This window comes from Lagopus leucura, unplaced genomic scaffold (assembly GCF_019238085.1).
Source record: "Lagopus leucura isolate 7727_CA_CO unplaced genomic scaffold, USGS_WTPT01 Super-Scaffold_100022, whole genome shotgun sequence".
In the NCBI taxonomy this organism is placed as follows: Eukaryota; Metazoa; Chordata; class Aves; order Galliformes; family Phasianidae; genus Lagopus; species Lagopus leucura.
Window position 1 is genome coordinate 9,432,753 of NW_024962275.1, and position 16,545 is coordinate 9,449,297.

Consider the following 16,545-nt stretch of genomic DNA (forward strand, 5'->3'; position numbering starts at 1 on the left):
GGGCAGGGCTGGGGAACCTGAGGTCAACTGTGCCATGCATGGGGAACCCGAAGGGAAGAACTGCTCACCAACATGCAGAGCTGGGCTGAGAGATAATCCTCAATACCCAAACAGGAGGAGCTGAAAGGGCTGACTGTGACTGTGGAATGAGGACGGAGTGTCGGGCATGGGAAGGGAACACAGTGCTCAGGTTAGGGTTAGGGTCAGGGTTAGGCAGACACCACTGCTCCCTTCAGGAGCATCAATCTGGAGGGGGACTCTCAGATACATGGCTACTCCTGAAGGACAAGGAGATACTGATAGGGCAGCTGTCAGCACACACCAATGGCAAAGCCCAAATCTTTAGTCCTGCTAGAGTGAGCAAAGAGCTCAGCAGGACAATCAGACAAGCCCAGCCCCACCATGATGGCAATGGAGATGCAGCACCCAGCAGCAGCACATCACTGGGTAGGATGGGGGTTTCTCGAGAGCCAGGGGCACCGTGTGACAACCACAGCCAATGCCAGTGCCATCAGGATAATCCCGCAGCCGCTCAGATCAGGGCAGCCCCTTCACTTCCAGGCTGCCAGGATGCTCTCACAAGAATGTGACGCAGATCTTCCTGCACCTTGCAGATGGCTGAAAGAGCAGTGACACGAAAGAAATGGGAAAACGGCAGGTTGAGCTCTCCTTCCAGGGAAAATCCAGGAAAGCTCACAGATACAAGCAGAGAAGAGCAGAGACAGTGGAACATGGAATCAGCCAACTGCCCTTCTGCACTGAGACATCACATTCAAATGAGGCCCCAGCGGGAATCGCAGGCAGACTCACCGCCAGGATGAAGGCTGTCGTTCCCAAGGCCGCCAGCAACCGCATTGCAGACCAATGAAATCACGATGGATTCCCATTCACAGCTACAGAACAAACGTGAGATGTGGAAAATGCTGTGAGTGGGATCCCCCTGCCCTCCGGTCTGGTGCACATTGTGATTGCTGAACTTGTGGCAGACAGTTCAGGTTGAGGAAAGAGCCTTTTTCTTCTGCGTCTTCATGAGAAAGGAAGGGTATTTGTGTTGGATTGCCCAGGTGGGTGCCGTCCTCTGCAGGGATCAGAGCAGAGTCGAGATGCTGAACCTCAGCCACAGCTCCATGGGATGGAGCCAAACACTAGGTACACCACTCAAAACAGAGCCATAAAGAAAATCCTAAAACCTTCCCTTTTTTTTTGCACAGGATAAAGAACAGCAGAAACAGGCGAATGTTTTCATTATTTGGGAAATCCTCCTGGCAGACGTGCTCAGCGCAGTGGACTCAAACAACCTCTCATTCTTTTGTCTGTGTTGGCCATTCCTGTAGCCGTCTCATTTATGGAAGAAAATCTGTGACCTCCTGTCAACCCTGGACTTTGTATGCTTCTATATGCCCAAACCAGGGAGAAGTTACGAGAAAAATTGCTTTTCATTAGCAATCAGAAAAGAGGAAAACCTGGAAGAGGTGAAGGGACTGCAGGGAAGTGCAGAGCACTGTGACCACCATCTGTCGAAGTCAAATGTGAACACCTCTGCATGAGCAGCTGAGCTGCTGCTGTCCTGAACCGAGCACTCGAGGGACGGAGCCCTGCTCTCACTGCTGAACAGCCATGGGAGAGTCACGTCCTACTATGACTCAGCCTTATGCTGTTCAGAAAGATGATGTCTTCCTATCTGACCCCAGGGATCTAGAAATGCATTTCTTCCTTTCACTCTAGGAAACCTCAGGCCTGGTTCAAAGGAGAAAAGCGAAAGCTCAGAAATTAGGAATTTAGCAGCCCCAAATGGCACTGCCATCCTGCCACAAGGCAACTGTACATCCAGGGTGAACAGCCCGAGCACGAGGAGAGGCTGTGAAGACAGGCTAAGGCAGCAGGTCCCTCCGCCCCAGCTCTGCAGGATGGTGAGAACAACAGACCCAAGGCAGACCCATCTTTATTATTAAGTTAATACAGCCTGGGATTTTCCATGCGGCCACTTAGAGTTGGCACACAAAGCCCACTGATGCCTCCAGCCCCTGATGCATTCGCCTCACTGGAAGCCCCATGAAAGGCAGAGCTGGGGACGGGTTGGTGGCTGCGGAGCCGAGCGCCGTGCCCTGCAGGAAGCCATTTGTCTGCAAGGCGAGGAAGCAAGGAGGTTCTGGAGACGGCAATCCCATGCAGCTTCTCGCTGGTTTTCCCAGCTACTGATCCAAAAGTGCCTGTGTTTACTTCCAGCCTTCCTCTCTGCTCGGCTGCCAAGCAACCCTAACGACCGGACGCAAAGCGCTCCACCAGGAAACGCTCTGGATCGCAGCAGACAAAAAGCCCACTGCAGAGGGACGCTCCCCACGTTAACCCTGCCCTACCTGGGTCGCAGCAAGGTGGCCAAGGTTACTGGTGGGCAAGTGAGCCCCAGCATCCCAGCCCCGCAGAGCCCTGCTCCACTGGCTCTGCTGCCAGATCTGAGTTTTGCACCGTGGGCTGCTCTGTGATGCCATGCAGGGTCACACCCAGGCGATGCTGAGGAGCCGGCAGGAGGAGGGACATGCTGAGCAACCCAGATACAGCTCTACGTTCAAACCCACATGCAGCGAAGGCAGAGCAGCAAGCTGCTGAGCACCAGGAGTTGTACCAGGCACAGTCCTGGCTTCCCACTAAATGCTGCCAGGACAAGAGGCAGAGCCCTCAGCCAAACCATGAGACTCGGATTCTGCATCGGGGCTCAGAAGACCAGGCCTGGCACTGTCCCAGCTTCTCCTGTCACCCTGGACATGTCACATACTGTTTCATCTCCCCACTTCCAGCCTGTGAAGTTACCGCACTGCCAGGTTTTGCTGCGGCACAACCCTGCCATCACTGTGTGCCAGGGCATGGCCACTCTGTGGGTACCCAGCTCACTTGGCAGGGGAGGAGAGGCAGGAAAGCAGGCAACAATGAAAACAAAAATCCATCCAAACACTTGACGTGCTTGTCCCCAGCTCCACTCCAAATCCACCTCCATTCAAAGGACAGACACTCACCTTTTACCACTGCAGGAAGAGAGAAGTCTTGCCGTGCCTCAGCTCCTGGCAGTGATGTTTGCAGCGTGTGGCCACAGAGCAGGGTGAGCCTGACAAGCAGCCACTGATAAATAACTCTGCACACAGTAAGATCTGCTCCATCTCCCCTGTATTCAAAGATGCATTAAAGCAGTTACCAACTGATCCTAAATAAGACATGGCACTGTTACTACCCTGCCTTGCCAGTGCAGCAGCTGATGTGATTTTGCTCCAATTTCTTACCAAGGATCAAACATTGCTTCAAGCAATGCATCCAACAGGCAAACACTGCCTGGGCTCAAGGACACGGACAGAACGGGTCCTCACCATTTGGCTGCCCGTAACACAGGCTGAGCAGAGGCCCCAGCCTCCCTTTTGTCTCCTTGGTTAAATCAAGCTGCTTCTCCCTACCCTCCCCACACCCCAGGAGCAGCTGGACTCCTGGCAGGGCAGAACCCAGCACCCGGTGTGACAGGGATGGGGCTGGCATGGTGCTGGGCTGCAGTGCTGCGTGACACAGAGCTGGGCTGCGTCCGGCGGCTCTCACGCACGCTGGCCTGGGGCCAGGCGGCAGAAAGACGCAACCTTGGGCCAGCTGAGCCCTGCCTTTCCCAGCCATTGAAACGGGACGGGGGCCGAGGCAGGAAGAGCAAGGAGGCAGCTTTTCCCTTTCTTCCTGCAGCAGCTCCCCGCCCTGCCAGGCCTGCCTGGTGCACGCATTCCTCACCCAGTGCCAGGATGGATGTGGAACCTTACCTTACTCATTACCTTACTGAAATAAGAATGATAAGGGTGTCTAAACTAGAATGTATACAAAGAAGCAGTATTTCATTTTTGCAGTGATGCTTTTCCTACCAAGCGGTCCAGCTGCTGAATCCTGAACTGAACCTAAGCTGTTATCTCTCAACACCTAGCTGGAAATTAGTGTAATTTCACAAACAATGGTCAGGGGATGCTTGGGGGGCAGACAGCCGGCCCCAAAGGAGTTACCTGAGAATGAAAAAGCAATGCCAAGACATTGAATGAAGTGCCTTGCAGAGGCCTGCTGGTTTGTGATCAGACTTTGCTGGCAGCTCCTCAGCACCCCAGTCCCCTGAGCACGACCCCAGGATGGGAGATACCACCTGCACCACTGCTCCAGGGCAGGGGCTGTGCCCACCTGCCAGACTGGAGGCAGACCTGCAAGAAAATGCCAAAGGTTTCACTGGGATTTCAGCTCTCCCAGCCCCGTGCTGCTCAGGAACAGATGTGCAGGAGGACCTGACCTGGGCCCCCCAGAGCCACTCATGTCCCTGTGGCATGTGGCATGGGGCTATTGGGACCTTATAACGCTCATTCTCCAGGCCGTGGTTTAGGATTTCACCTGTTAATAAGAACCTCAGGCGCTGTGTGCAGGGGTGGTGGGGGCAGAGAAGGGGCTGGAGACAGTGACACAGTCCCTTCCAGCCACCTGTGGACGTGGGCCCCTGCATCAGCAGCGCACACGACTTGCAGCTCATTCCATATCAGAGAGCAGTGGAAAAGCAGCAGGCAGGACTCCACCAGGCTGGCTTTGTCCCTGGCCAGGGCAGTCCCTGGGAAATCCGGTGCTGCCCCCCAGGGCGGCTGCTGTGTTCGCTCAGGGGAGCGGAAGCGGGTGGGAACGGGGGTCCCGGGAGCGGCAATCGGGGAAGGAAGCAGCAGGGCCGGGATGCTCGCAGATGAGACAGGAAGGGATTACACACATCCCACCGCTCCGAGCCTGCGGCCCCTTCAACAAAGCCATTCCTGCCTCTGTGCGCATGGGCTCTGGGAACTCCACGGATCACTTTCCTTTCCCACTGTCAGCACCTGCTTAGAGGTTACTGCCTATGACCTCCAGGGTAACCCCGTACCGAGGTTTTACTGCCCTGAGAAAGAGATGGGGATGATAAACCAGGGCGAAGATGCCGACCCCTCGCCCCCCCGTGATCCTCCGGCCCCAGCGGAGGCGCAGCTCAGCGCCGGGTATTTGCAGCGGAGCCGGGTCCCCTGAGGGCAGCCTGCGTGCACTCTCTCCCATCGAGCTGGAGACCAAGGCAGGAATAATATGAACATATATTTTTAGCAGCAGCAAATTATTTCTCTTACAGAAGGAATATTTCCATGCTGGGCTCTTTCCCTTCCCTTATCACAGATTGTATATTTAGAGCGTGAGAACTCTACCTCTCACAAACAAACGCTGCCAGGCCACCACGCTCAGCAACGGAGCTGCTCCGGCCTCTCCAGAAGGCCCCTTTTTCGGACAAACCCCAGTCTTTGCTCCACAAGTGGGAAATGTCAAAGGGAGAGCCAAGCTTGGGACAAACGTGGACAGGAAAGGGAAAACGCACTCCAGAGTTATCAATCAGCGAGTTAGTGAAACTGACTGCACAGAGAGGAGCTGTACGGAACCCAGGGCAGACTCTGAGCCCTGCTGCAGTGACAAGCAGCTCCTCTGGCACGGCACAGCAGACTTCACTGCTTCCCCCTTAGCTGCAGGTGCAAGTAGGAATCCCATGGGGTGCACGGAACGAGCGGGGACATCCCTGGGGCTGTCTGGCTGCTAAACCACTTCATACTTGCCAGCGGAGACTCTCATCCAGAGAGTACTGCTCATGTCAGAACCGCTAGAACTCCTTTCCACCAAGCATGCAAGTGCCAGCTTAACAGAGAAGTGGTCAGACTGCTGAAGCCTCTTAGTTTCACTCTGCTTTTCTATCTCTCTTGCATGGTAGAAACTGCAGTACTGTGTGCAGTGCTGGGCTCCCCAGCTCCAGGCAGAGCAAACTGCTGCACGGAGCCCAGCACAGGGTGCAGAGATGGTGGGGGCCTGGAGCACCTCCTGATGGGGAAAGGCTGAGAGCCCCAGGGCTGTTCAGCTGCAGGAGGGAAGGGGAGAGGGGATCTGATCAGTGACTGTAAGTATTCAATGGGCAGGAGTCAAGTGGATGGGGCCAGGCTCTGCTGAGTGCAGCAACAGGACGGGGGGCAGTGGGCACAAACTGGAGCACAGGAAGCTCCATACAAACATGAAGAAAAGCCTTTGTACTTTAACAGTGGCAGAGCCCTGGAAGAAGCTGTCCACAGAGCTGGTGGAATCTCCTCCTGTGGACGTACTCAGAACACACCTGAACACTTTCCTGAGTAACCCGAGCCTAGAGCAGGAGGACAGATGATCTCCAGAGGTCCCTTCCAACCCTTACAATTCTGTTATTCTGCACACAAGCAAACCCTGACACACTGCTCCATCACCCAGCTCACACTAACCGTCCCACTCCCCGTCCAATCTCCTAGCTCCATCACTCTGTCCCATCCCACCACCTTGCTCCAGCACCCACCTCCATCATCCTTGTTCCATCACCCATCTCTGCTGTGCTGCCCCATCCCTCAGCTCCTAGGTGCTGCTCTCCAGCAGGGAACCCACAGCAGGCAGAGCAGCCCAGGCTCACAGCTACAGAGGCCTCTCATTCCTAGAGAGGAGGCTGATTTCGCAGGCTGGCCGTGGCAAAAATCCCTACAATTTTAACAGTTTTGTCATGGTTGAGCTGGGGAGAAAACATTACACATGGTGGTGAATACAGGGGGAGAAGTGAGAGGCTTGCTGCTGGCTGACGGGGCCCAGAGCACTCGCCGTGCCATCCCTAACTCAGATTTTACGCATTTCAAACAAAAATGCATCAAATGCTGTATTTCAACATCGAACGTGGGGATTTCACGGCCTGTGTGACTTTCATGACATTGAGATTGATACGGACTCTTAATCATAGGTAACAGTTGTGAGATGAAGCTGTGGGGTGAGGCCTCGGTGTGTCAGAGGCCAGCCCGCATTTTCTGCTCTCAGATTTGCTCTGTTTATTTTCCCCACACCTCTGATGGGCTATCAGCCCTCCCAACGAGAACAGCACGCCAAGCCACCAGGCTCTGCACATCACGGCACTGTGCCTTTTGACCTGCACCAAGCTATCTACAACAGCAGCATGGGAACGGAAACGAATTTGACTGCCTAAATACTTGCAATTTGTGGTCAGAGGCAGCGTCTCATAGCAGCAAGCTGCTTACACACGCGTGAGATCCCACACTGCTAAGTGCACAGACTCTTCAGAGGAGAAGCAGGGGTGCACTGAGGAAGGGTCCTGCAGTCAGCACTCAGTACCCGGGCTCTGGCTGCTGCCACTGCTGCTTTCTGCCCTGCTGGGCCCAGGGTGAGGCGCATCTTGGGTGCACCACGGGCAGCAGGAGGTGGAAACAGGCACGTTGTCTCACACACAAAGTTGGAAGGCTTTATGGTTCCTCACCTGTCAACTGCTCTCAACTGCTTCCCATACTGAGTGCTTCTTAGCTCAATGCATACTTTAAGTTCAGGAGAGGAATGACGTGCCTTGGCCCATTACCATTCCCTTTCTTAATCCTCTTGACCCAACTTCCCACCAATTAGCAGGGATTTTCCCACCCGTGAGTTACACCATCGCAATCAGGAGCAGCTGCAGATGTGTCACATCCAAACTCAGACCCTGACCCTGCATGTCCTCCACTGCCCATCTGGCTGCCGAGCATCCCACCCTCCTGCAGGCCCAGTGGAGCAGCACAGGGCTCCGGACTGTCCCCCGCATTACAGTTCTCAAACTTGGTCTCCTACCAGCTGTTTTGTTACTGTTAATGGCACACAGGTGCAGCTGAGAGGTTGTTTAGAGCAGTTTCCAGGCTTGGCAGATGGGCTTGAGCTATGGAAAGGCTCAGATTCCCAATAAAGACCTGGAGCAGGGGAAAAGAAAGCAGAGGCAGCAGAGCTGGGCTGTGCCCTACAAAGAGGAGACCCAGACCATGCTCAGTCATCTCCAAGGGTTAAAACAGGGTCATCCAGAGACCATATGGACTCCTCTCTTGGTTTTCTCTCAGTAATGCCATTGTTGCAAATCGTGGCAGAGGCACAGGAGCACAAGCAAGCAAAGGTGGGCTGGAGCCATTCCCCTGATTGGACTTCATCCTGTGTCCCGTCCTCCACCACCATGCAGGACTAGGGCCAGCTATGTGCTCCCCTCACCATGCCCAACACCTGGAGGCATCTCTGCTCTCCTGGTGTGGAAGAGTTCTAATGAGGAAAACCTCCCTGAAGAGCGTGGTGTTACCTCACCCACCCAGTGCCTTTCCAGAGCCGTGGCACTGGGCTGGAGGAGACCGGCAGATCTGCTCTGAAGCTCTCAGTGCATACTGACAGCTGATGAAGACAGGAAGAAAGCTGCCACCTGTGAGCTGCGATCAGCCTTCCCCAGTTACCTCTTCCTCCTCTCCTGGCTGCAGGCAGAGGTTTGCACTGCACCTCCCAGCAGCATCCTCCTGCACTGCCCCGGAGCCTGGGCCAAATTTTGGAAGCCAGCCCCCATCCTTCCCCAAAAAGGCCTCCCCTTGCTTGTGCATGGGCACTGTTGGTGAGCTCTGGGTGCTCACATGAGGCCTGCATGCACTTATCAGTTAAAGGGCTGCAGTGGGGACCAGGGACAGGTTTGGGGGTGCTCTGGAATCAACATGGAGTGGGAGTGGGTCCCTGGTGCCGCCCCGCAGGAGCACATTGCAGGCGGGAGTGAAACAGCAGAGCACAGCACAGCACTCTGCCAAGGCTCATTTCTCCCATGCATGGGGCCAAGATTGGTTGCAATGATATCAGCCCCACATGCAGCTCACAGTTGGCTGGTTTCTCCAGGACACAACTTCCCTGGCAGGGAATGAGGCTGAACCCAGAAGCTACACCATGCGAACTGCTACTGATACAAACGAAATCCCACTGAATATTGGAGAGCATTCAACACAGTGTGAAGAGCACAGACCCCCCCAGACCAAGCTGGCAGCCAGAGAACAAGCACTGGTGTCTCCCACCCACTCACCAAGAAAAGAAGGAAGGCCATGAGGGGCTCTTCCATGGGAAATCCCACTGCCAAGGAGCCCACGGCATGCGGGGCGGGCAGATGGAGGCTGCTGAGAGCCTGAGGTCAATGAGGGAAATAAAAGCCAGGAAAACTGGAAAGGATTCGCACACATTTCTCACGACCTAGATTTCTGAGAAAAGTGCTGTGGAAAGGAGCAACCAGCTAAAATCCTGCGCTCATCCTGGCAGAGAGGTGATATGGTTTGGGAACTGTGGGCCAGTTGGGAACGTGGGCATGGGAGTGGGGCCTGGCGGAGCAGAGCATGCAAACAGCAACCGTGGGACCTCGGCTACTCCTTCCTGCCCACCTTAGTCCTGAAAAATGCTTCAAATAGGGGGAAAGAGCACAAAATAAAAGCAAAAAAAAAAAAAAACGAAAGGAGATGTGTGTTTGGGGCAGCATCTGAATTGAAAACACAGACAGTGGGAGTGTGAAAATGAGATTTCCAGACAGACGCCTTCTCTTCTGTGTGACCTGATGACTGGCTGCAGGAACAAGCCATCTGATACTGGGAGATGCATGGCCACGCACATCTCTCACTGGGTATTTCCAAAACTGCTTTCTGCTCAGTCCCTGCATGAGGGGACAGTCCATTTCACAGCTCTTCCCTTACTGCCTTCTCATTATGCTGCTGCCAACCCAAATACAACCTCGGCCTGGTGGAAGGCAATCTCTGGACATGTGCTTTAAGACCCAGCAGGAACAAAGAGTTCACCATAGGGGTCATGCAGAGGTGCAGCAGCAGTCACTGCAAAGAGGCATGCAAGGAAGTGACCTGAAACACAGCAAAACCACTGAGAGGTTAATCCTGAGGGTTGGAGTGAAGACTTCACTCACTCAGCAACAAAGGGACTTCTCCTTAAGCATGCCCATGAGCTGCTGACTCACTTGAGCAGGTTTTAAAATTGTCAAAGAATTGTCAAAAAAACTGCAAAAGGGAGAAGTGTGATCCAGCCTATCACTGCTGTCTGTGAGCTGCCCAGAGCCCATCACCTGTGCATGGGCACCCTGGGGATGGGGCAGGAGTGGGCTGGGTGCAGCACAGAGTGAGCAGGCTGCGGGGAGCTGCAGTTGGGCTTCCTGAGTGCAGCAGCACAGCTGCAGTGCGACAGCTGCCACAGGAACCATCTGCCTGCACTGCACAGGACAGCAGGAGGAGAGCAGAAAGGATTTCCACAATGAGAGGAGCCAAGGGAGAGCCAGGGACTCCCGTGAGACAGAGCTGAGCCTCATGAGGACCTTCTTGGCACAACCACTGCAGGGCTGGGCGCCCCACAGCGCATGGGGAGATGGGAAGGAAGGGTCGAGTCCTCTGTGCTGCGAATCCCCTGTGCTGGGAGCTCAGAAGGGATTGAGACAGAGAAGTGCAGGCAGAAGTGCTAGGAGATAAGTGCTCCAGCCTCCCATGATGTCAGCCTCTGCCACCCAGTCTGCAGGGGGCTGTTCAAGCTTAATTCAACCCGAAGCAAACAGCTGCATTCAGAAGCACCTCTGGATTTGCATGGAACTGGGGATCATTCATACACTGAGCAATAGCTCTGCATGCAGATGATCTTTCCATGCTTGGTGTCTGTTGTTTCACCTGTCCCATGATGGCAGCAGTTTGACAGATGAATTTAAGGGCCATATCCAGTAGTTTCACTGCGGGGTCTCCCTGCTGCACTGCTCGATCCTCCACTTTCATGCAAGTTAGCAAAATCCCATGCAGCCCTCAGCACGGGGAAGGCCACCAAGGGACTATTCTCTTTCTTAAAGGATGAGAAACTCATTACCACCACAGATGGCCTGGCTCTTCCAGGCTTCTTGCCTAAAATGCGAGTCCAGCAAAGGCCACAGACTTTACAAGCTCACTGCTACGTAGTTTATGAGGTCACACACAACATTCACGGTGGAGGCATTATTAACACGGAGGACTACATTTACGGCCGGTGCCTGCCCGCTGCAAAGCAGGGGTTGCCCCACGGCTGAGCTTCAGCCCATGTGCTGGTATTTGGATCCCGTCCACCAGTGTTAGCAGCTGGGCTCCAAGGAGGGGCTGAGGGCAGCTCAGATGTCACCTCCCTGCTCCAACACCCACCCACGGGCTGTGGCAATGTGCCAAAGGGCCTCTGCACCCCAGCTCCTGGCCAGCACGGCCACCACGTCTGTGCTTCCTCACAGGAGCTGAGACCAAGCTGTTAAGGGCAGCCCATGGCAGAGCAAAGCGCTCCCTTCTAACCACAGAGCCCAGCACTGTGCTTCTCTCCTCCATCACCTCGCATTCACATGGCACTCATTTAAGCAGAAGCAAAACTGAAGATTAAGGAGAGCCAGCTGAGAAGGCGAGGACTGGCTGACACATCTGGGAGAGGGAGCAGAGCCTGCGCTGGCTGGAGAGTCCCCTGCACACAGAGGGGGACGGGTGTCTGCGGGGCTCCCCCCGATGCTCAGGAAGAAGGAACAACAACAGGAAGAGAACTCGCTCAGACCAAAGATAAACAAAACAGCTAGACAGTGAAGCCAGAAGTTGCTAATTAACCTCAAATTGCTTTGGAAAGGACTGTGAGTGGAGTATTCCCTTCTGAAGAGTGAGCAGACAGAGCGGTCCCAAGACAGCTGCTGCTGCTGCAGCTCCACTGCGCGGCCCCAGCCGGGTTCCTGCTGCGGTCTGGCTGTCCTAGGTGTGAAAGCAGAAGCAAGCAACCTGGAAAGGAATCACACTTTGCTCTTCACTCTAAGCCTAAATCTTGCTTTGGTTCAACAGCAGTGGGCTCCTGCAGAAACTGTGCAGAGCAAGGAGGGTGCATGCAAGCAAAGCCTGGAACTGCAAAGTACCCAGAGCAAACCTGTGCTGCAGCATCGTGGAACCTAGCAGCAATACAGCTCGTAAATAAAGCTCCTGCCCTTGCTGAGTGCATTTGGCATGCTGTATTATAAGGAGATTTACAGGAGGGGGCTGAGGCACAGCTCCCTTAGGCAAATAAATAAATGAGAGAGAAAAATTAAACTGATTGCTCAAACCCAAGGGCCAGTCAGGAACAATCTGGGCTCCTCAGAGCAGGAAATGACACTCAACTGAGCATCTGTGTGCATGTCAGGACGGATTAGGAGCCTGTCAGGAACTCGACATCAGCTTTACAAGATGATTATGTGAGAGAGGGCTGCGGGGGCTCTGGACACCAGAAGCATGAGTAGGAGCACTGCAGCCCCACAGCATCTCAGAGAAGCCACTCTCTTGCAATGCACTACTTTGTCTCCCTCTCCTTTGAACAGCCTCAAAAAATGACACCTGGCTGAGATGCAGAACTGAGAAATGGAGTTGTTAGCAAGGGCAGGATGCAGCGGGATTCAACACCCCACTCTGCCCATGCGGTGCTTGAGGGGTGCAGGGCAATTCCAGGCCTGCCTTAGTCAAAGAGAGGTTTTGACATCAGTTTGAAAGGACGTAAGCCTGGCTCTGTCTAACACATCCAGGTGGCCTAGATGTGCAAAAGTCAATATTCTGCATTGTCTCAACATTTTTGCTTAGAAAAGACTGCGAATAAAGCCTTCATGCACAGATGGGTAGCTCAGCCCTCAGATTTCACCTTGCACACACGGTGGGCTGATAACACTTTCACATCCATAAACACTGCCATGAGACACCCTGTGCTGCAACCACGTGGGCTCCTGCACGGAATCTCCTGCACGGAACAGGCAGGAGCAATGGCAGGACGCAGCTCAGCTCAGGCCACACGTTTGGTCACAAAGCTCACCAGCACATCACTACCATGGAGTGCCTGCACCTTTCTGCTCTACATTTGCTTAGCAGTTCCCAGCATTTCTGGTGGGGGCTGAATTCCACCTGCAAAATGACTGCAGCTTTTTTAACTGCTGATTTTCTTTGAAGGAAGAAGGAGCCTTAGAAAGTTAAATCCAGCTGCTTTCCACTGCTGCAGTCTCACGGCACGGTGTGTCACAGATGCTGCTCTTCTGTTGCGGGCTTTTTTTGGGTGGATTTCCTGGAAACTCCCAAGTTCTTGTCTCTTAACATATTTTGAGGGCAAGTAAGCCCACATAATGGTAACAGCCTAATGCTTTCAGCTTCTGGGCTTAAGTCCTGCTGGCCGAGCCCTCCTCTGCTCACAGTCGAGCCATGCAGCAGAAGCATCAGAACCCTCCAACCCTCCATAAAACAGCACTCAGGCTCTGAGCTGCAGCAAACCCTGAAGACATGTGATGAACTCACAGGTCGTTTGTTTTATCACAGACTGAAATCTCCCTCAACAAACACTTTTTTTTCTGAAACGAGGAAGAAAACAAGAATTCGTTTCAGTTTGTATTTCATCTCAGGTACCTTAAGCTCCTTGCCGAGTTGAAGGCTCCTCACAGCACCGGGCAGATCACAGAGGGGATCACAAAGGCTGGTAGACTGAGATGGGATCTGCAGCTCGCTTACATCCCCAGGTGCCTCTCAGGACTGGTGAAAGAGGCCCTGGAGGGGGCCGTGTCCCTACCAGGAGCTTACACCAGCTGCCCAGTTGTCAGGAGTTCAAGGTTAGGAATGTCCACTGGGACCCCAGATCTGCCACTCAGTGTTTAAAGCAGTTTCTGTGCTGATTTCAGAAGGACCTGACACGGGTCCCAAGAAACAGTTCCTGTCAGCACTCACAGTCCCTTTCTGCACTAAAATCAATCTACCTGTCAGTCCCAGAGGGATCACAGGGATCCCCAGAGGCCTCTTCCAATCTCAGTTATTGCAGGAATCCACGCCATGTTTCTCTTTTTTTGTGGCTATATGCTTTGGGGGACAAACCCACCAACTTCGGCGGCAGCAAAACAGTTCTCCATCTCGATGGGGCTGAAGTGCTGTAGGGGTGGGATGCTCTGCTGGGATGGCTGGCAGGCTACAAAGTCTGTGGAGGAGATGTGCAACTGGCTGTCCCACCCATGGAACAAGACTTGGGCACTTTTGGTGGCCACTGAGCTGTCAGCACAACTTGCATACAAACATGACTGAACGCCAGAACCATTCTCATTTATATAATACAAACAGATTTTAAGCCCATCAGATTCTCAATGCTCTAAAGACATTGTGGAAGCTTTCTGCAATAAACATTCACCACAAAACACCCACATCCTATGCCAACTTCCCCTTCCCACTGAGGAGATGGCACCCATAAACCATTCTCAGTGACTGAGTTGCAGGCACATGATTTTAAGGATTTATTGTGACAGGTTTCTAAAAATTCCCCATCCCTTTCTCATGGGACGTACCACAGCGCTGGTGAAACATGATCCAACATTTTATAATCTCGCAATTAAAAAAAAAGTGCTAACTGACTGATAAGAAAGGATCGCAGCATCTGTCATGCAGCAGTAATTGATTGTGCAATCCATGGATGAAGGCTGGGCACGAGGATTTGGGTATTTGACAGCTACGGAAGAGAGCAATCTGGATGGGAACAGAGAGAATTGCTGAGAGAATTCTCACGACTAAGCAAGGATGGGAAATAGACCCAGTGCAACACACAACTGTGATTGCTGCTTTTATTGCTAAATTCTACTAAGAAAAAGAACTCAGAAATTACAGCAAACAAACAAAGCAAGCAAACAACCGTTGTCTAAGAAAAATCAAAACCTCGTGATAAACTGAGATAAGAAATGGTGGAAAAGTTGTTTTGTTGCTGTTGATGAGGGCCCACATGTGCTAAACTGCAAGAAAAACAAGTGCCTCCCCCTCAGATTGAAGAAAATGTTTCTTTTCTGTTGGAGAAAGAAAAACATGAAGCGGCTGAACTGCATCCCTGAGATTGTGCAATTTACTTTGCATATTTGGCAGCAAAAGTAGAAGAAGCAGTTTATAATCCAGGGTTTTCACGCAAATGACAGGTTCTCGGTTCTCCTAGGAGCAGTTCATTTTGGTATGCTTTTTTAATTAACATTCTAATTGTGTGTTAGAATTAAAGGAACACTGGCAACTTAAAAATCATACAGCTGCTTGAGCACTTGTAATGATTAGTGCCACAGCCATGACTGCAATTGAAGCAGCGAGCCTGTTCTTCCCTGTACATTTTGAGATGTATATGTACAATCAAAGCATTTTCTAGCAGTGATTTTCTCTGCATGTTTGCTGTGCAGCTCCCCAGGTCGTGCCCTTCATGCAGCAGAGGAGCAAAGACTCACAGAGAGATCCAAGAGCTGTGGCTGTGTAAGCAGTGCGTGCAGGGGTTTGCCCTTCTGTAAGCATCTCACTATAAAGATACAAACTGCTGTACGTTTCACTGCTTTTACATGTTGATCTGAACCGACTCAGGTGGGCGCTCACCGAGGCGAGAGCTGTGCACACAATGATCTGCAAGCTCTTTTTTTTCACTCCAACAGTTGGTTCTGTATCTTAAGACACTGATCAGCTGATGTGAAACACACCTGGAGAGAGCGAGAAGGGCACGATGTGCCTGCAGGAACCGCCCCAAACCGCAGAGAATCCTCTGATGACAGTCCTGTCTCGGAAAGGAGCCCAACCGCGCAGATCCCCAGGCAGCTATCACGGTAGCAGAGGGAACCAACAGCGCTGCTGCCTCCAAAAAGGAAGGAAAAGAACACCAGGGAAGTGAAACTGTGACAATTCATTGGGTTCTACTGACTGAGTCCTATGACTGGGCACAGTCCCGTCACATGAAAGGTGTGGGAAAATGCTGAAGACTTGGTTACACTTGTATTTCTAGCTTCAGAAATAGCCTGAGAACCACACCACAACCACAGCTGTGGCAGCTCACAGCACGGCTGCCCATTCCAGCCCAGCTGAGTGGGCACTGGCCCTCCCTGCACCCGGGCAGGGCAGGAAAACTAGAATCTCTTTGATAGATGGATGTCCTCCAGATTGTGGTGTGCACAGCTCCTCCTGCTTGTGCTAAGCAGCCTGGGCCTCAAAGGGCTGCAGGCCTGGGGCACCACTGGGGCTGCTCCTTCTCAACTGCCTCTGCACGCGACAACAGCTTGTTGCTCTCCTGGGCTGCTCTTCACTGCGTCTGACAGCAGAAGCCCAGGTCCTGCAGCTGTGCAGGGCACGCAGTGCTGGTGGCACGGGCACTCAGATGCAGGGCAGCAAGGCTCTCGCTGTGCATCCTCCTTGAGGGCTCAGCCCCATTTGTGAGCTCTGAGAGCTCCACGCTCCTGCAGCCACGCAGACAGCTTTGCTCAGACGCTCGTGTGCTCACAGCAGGCCCTGGGCACAGCCCCGCTCAGCTGCCTGCCCCACACTCCAACTTCCCACTCCCCTCCTTGCCCCTCGCAAGTTAATTCAAAGCAGAGCAAGGAGCGGCAGGCAGCACCATCACCGCCATGGGGGGAAGCCAGCTGTGCAGGGGACCGAGGCAGGCAGGGCCACGTCCTGCTGCCCCAGGAGCAGCTGCCAGCCATCGGCAGGGGCTGTGCTGGGCAGGGGAGGACAGCACGGCTCCTGAAGGCCATGTGGATGCCTTCCTCTGCCCAGCCAAACCCCGGGGGATGGAGTGCAGCTTGGAGGCAGATCATGTGGGGGGACTTCAACACCTCTGTTTTGTCACGGTGCCCCACTTGGCACTGACACCTACAGGGAACGTAAAGTGGATGGGGACTTAAGGCAGCAGAAGCAT

The 16,545-nt window shown here is 53.3% G+C and overlaps 1 protein-coding gene across 9 annotated transcripts in view; it reads right to left on the reverse strand.

The window, feature by feature from the left end:
* Positions 1-16,545, reverse strand: part of EXD3 (exonuclease 3'-5' domain containing 3) — a 236,037-nt gene that overhangs the window by 34,433 nt on the left and 185,059 nt on the right. Inside the window, exon 21 of one of the 9 annotated variants that reach the window (XM_042878813.1) lies at positions 3,012-3,157. The exons of the other annotated variants lie outside the window; for them this stretch is intronic. Within the exon in view, the coding sequence (XP_042734747.1) occupies positions 3,050-3,157 (108 nt within the window). The 3' untranslated portion in view covers positions 3,012-3,049. The remainder of the gene's footprint in view (positions 1-3,011; positions 3,158-16,545) is intronic. 9 annotated transcript variants of the gene reach the window in all.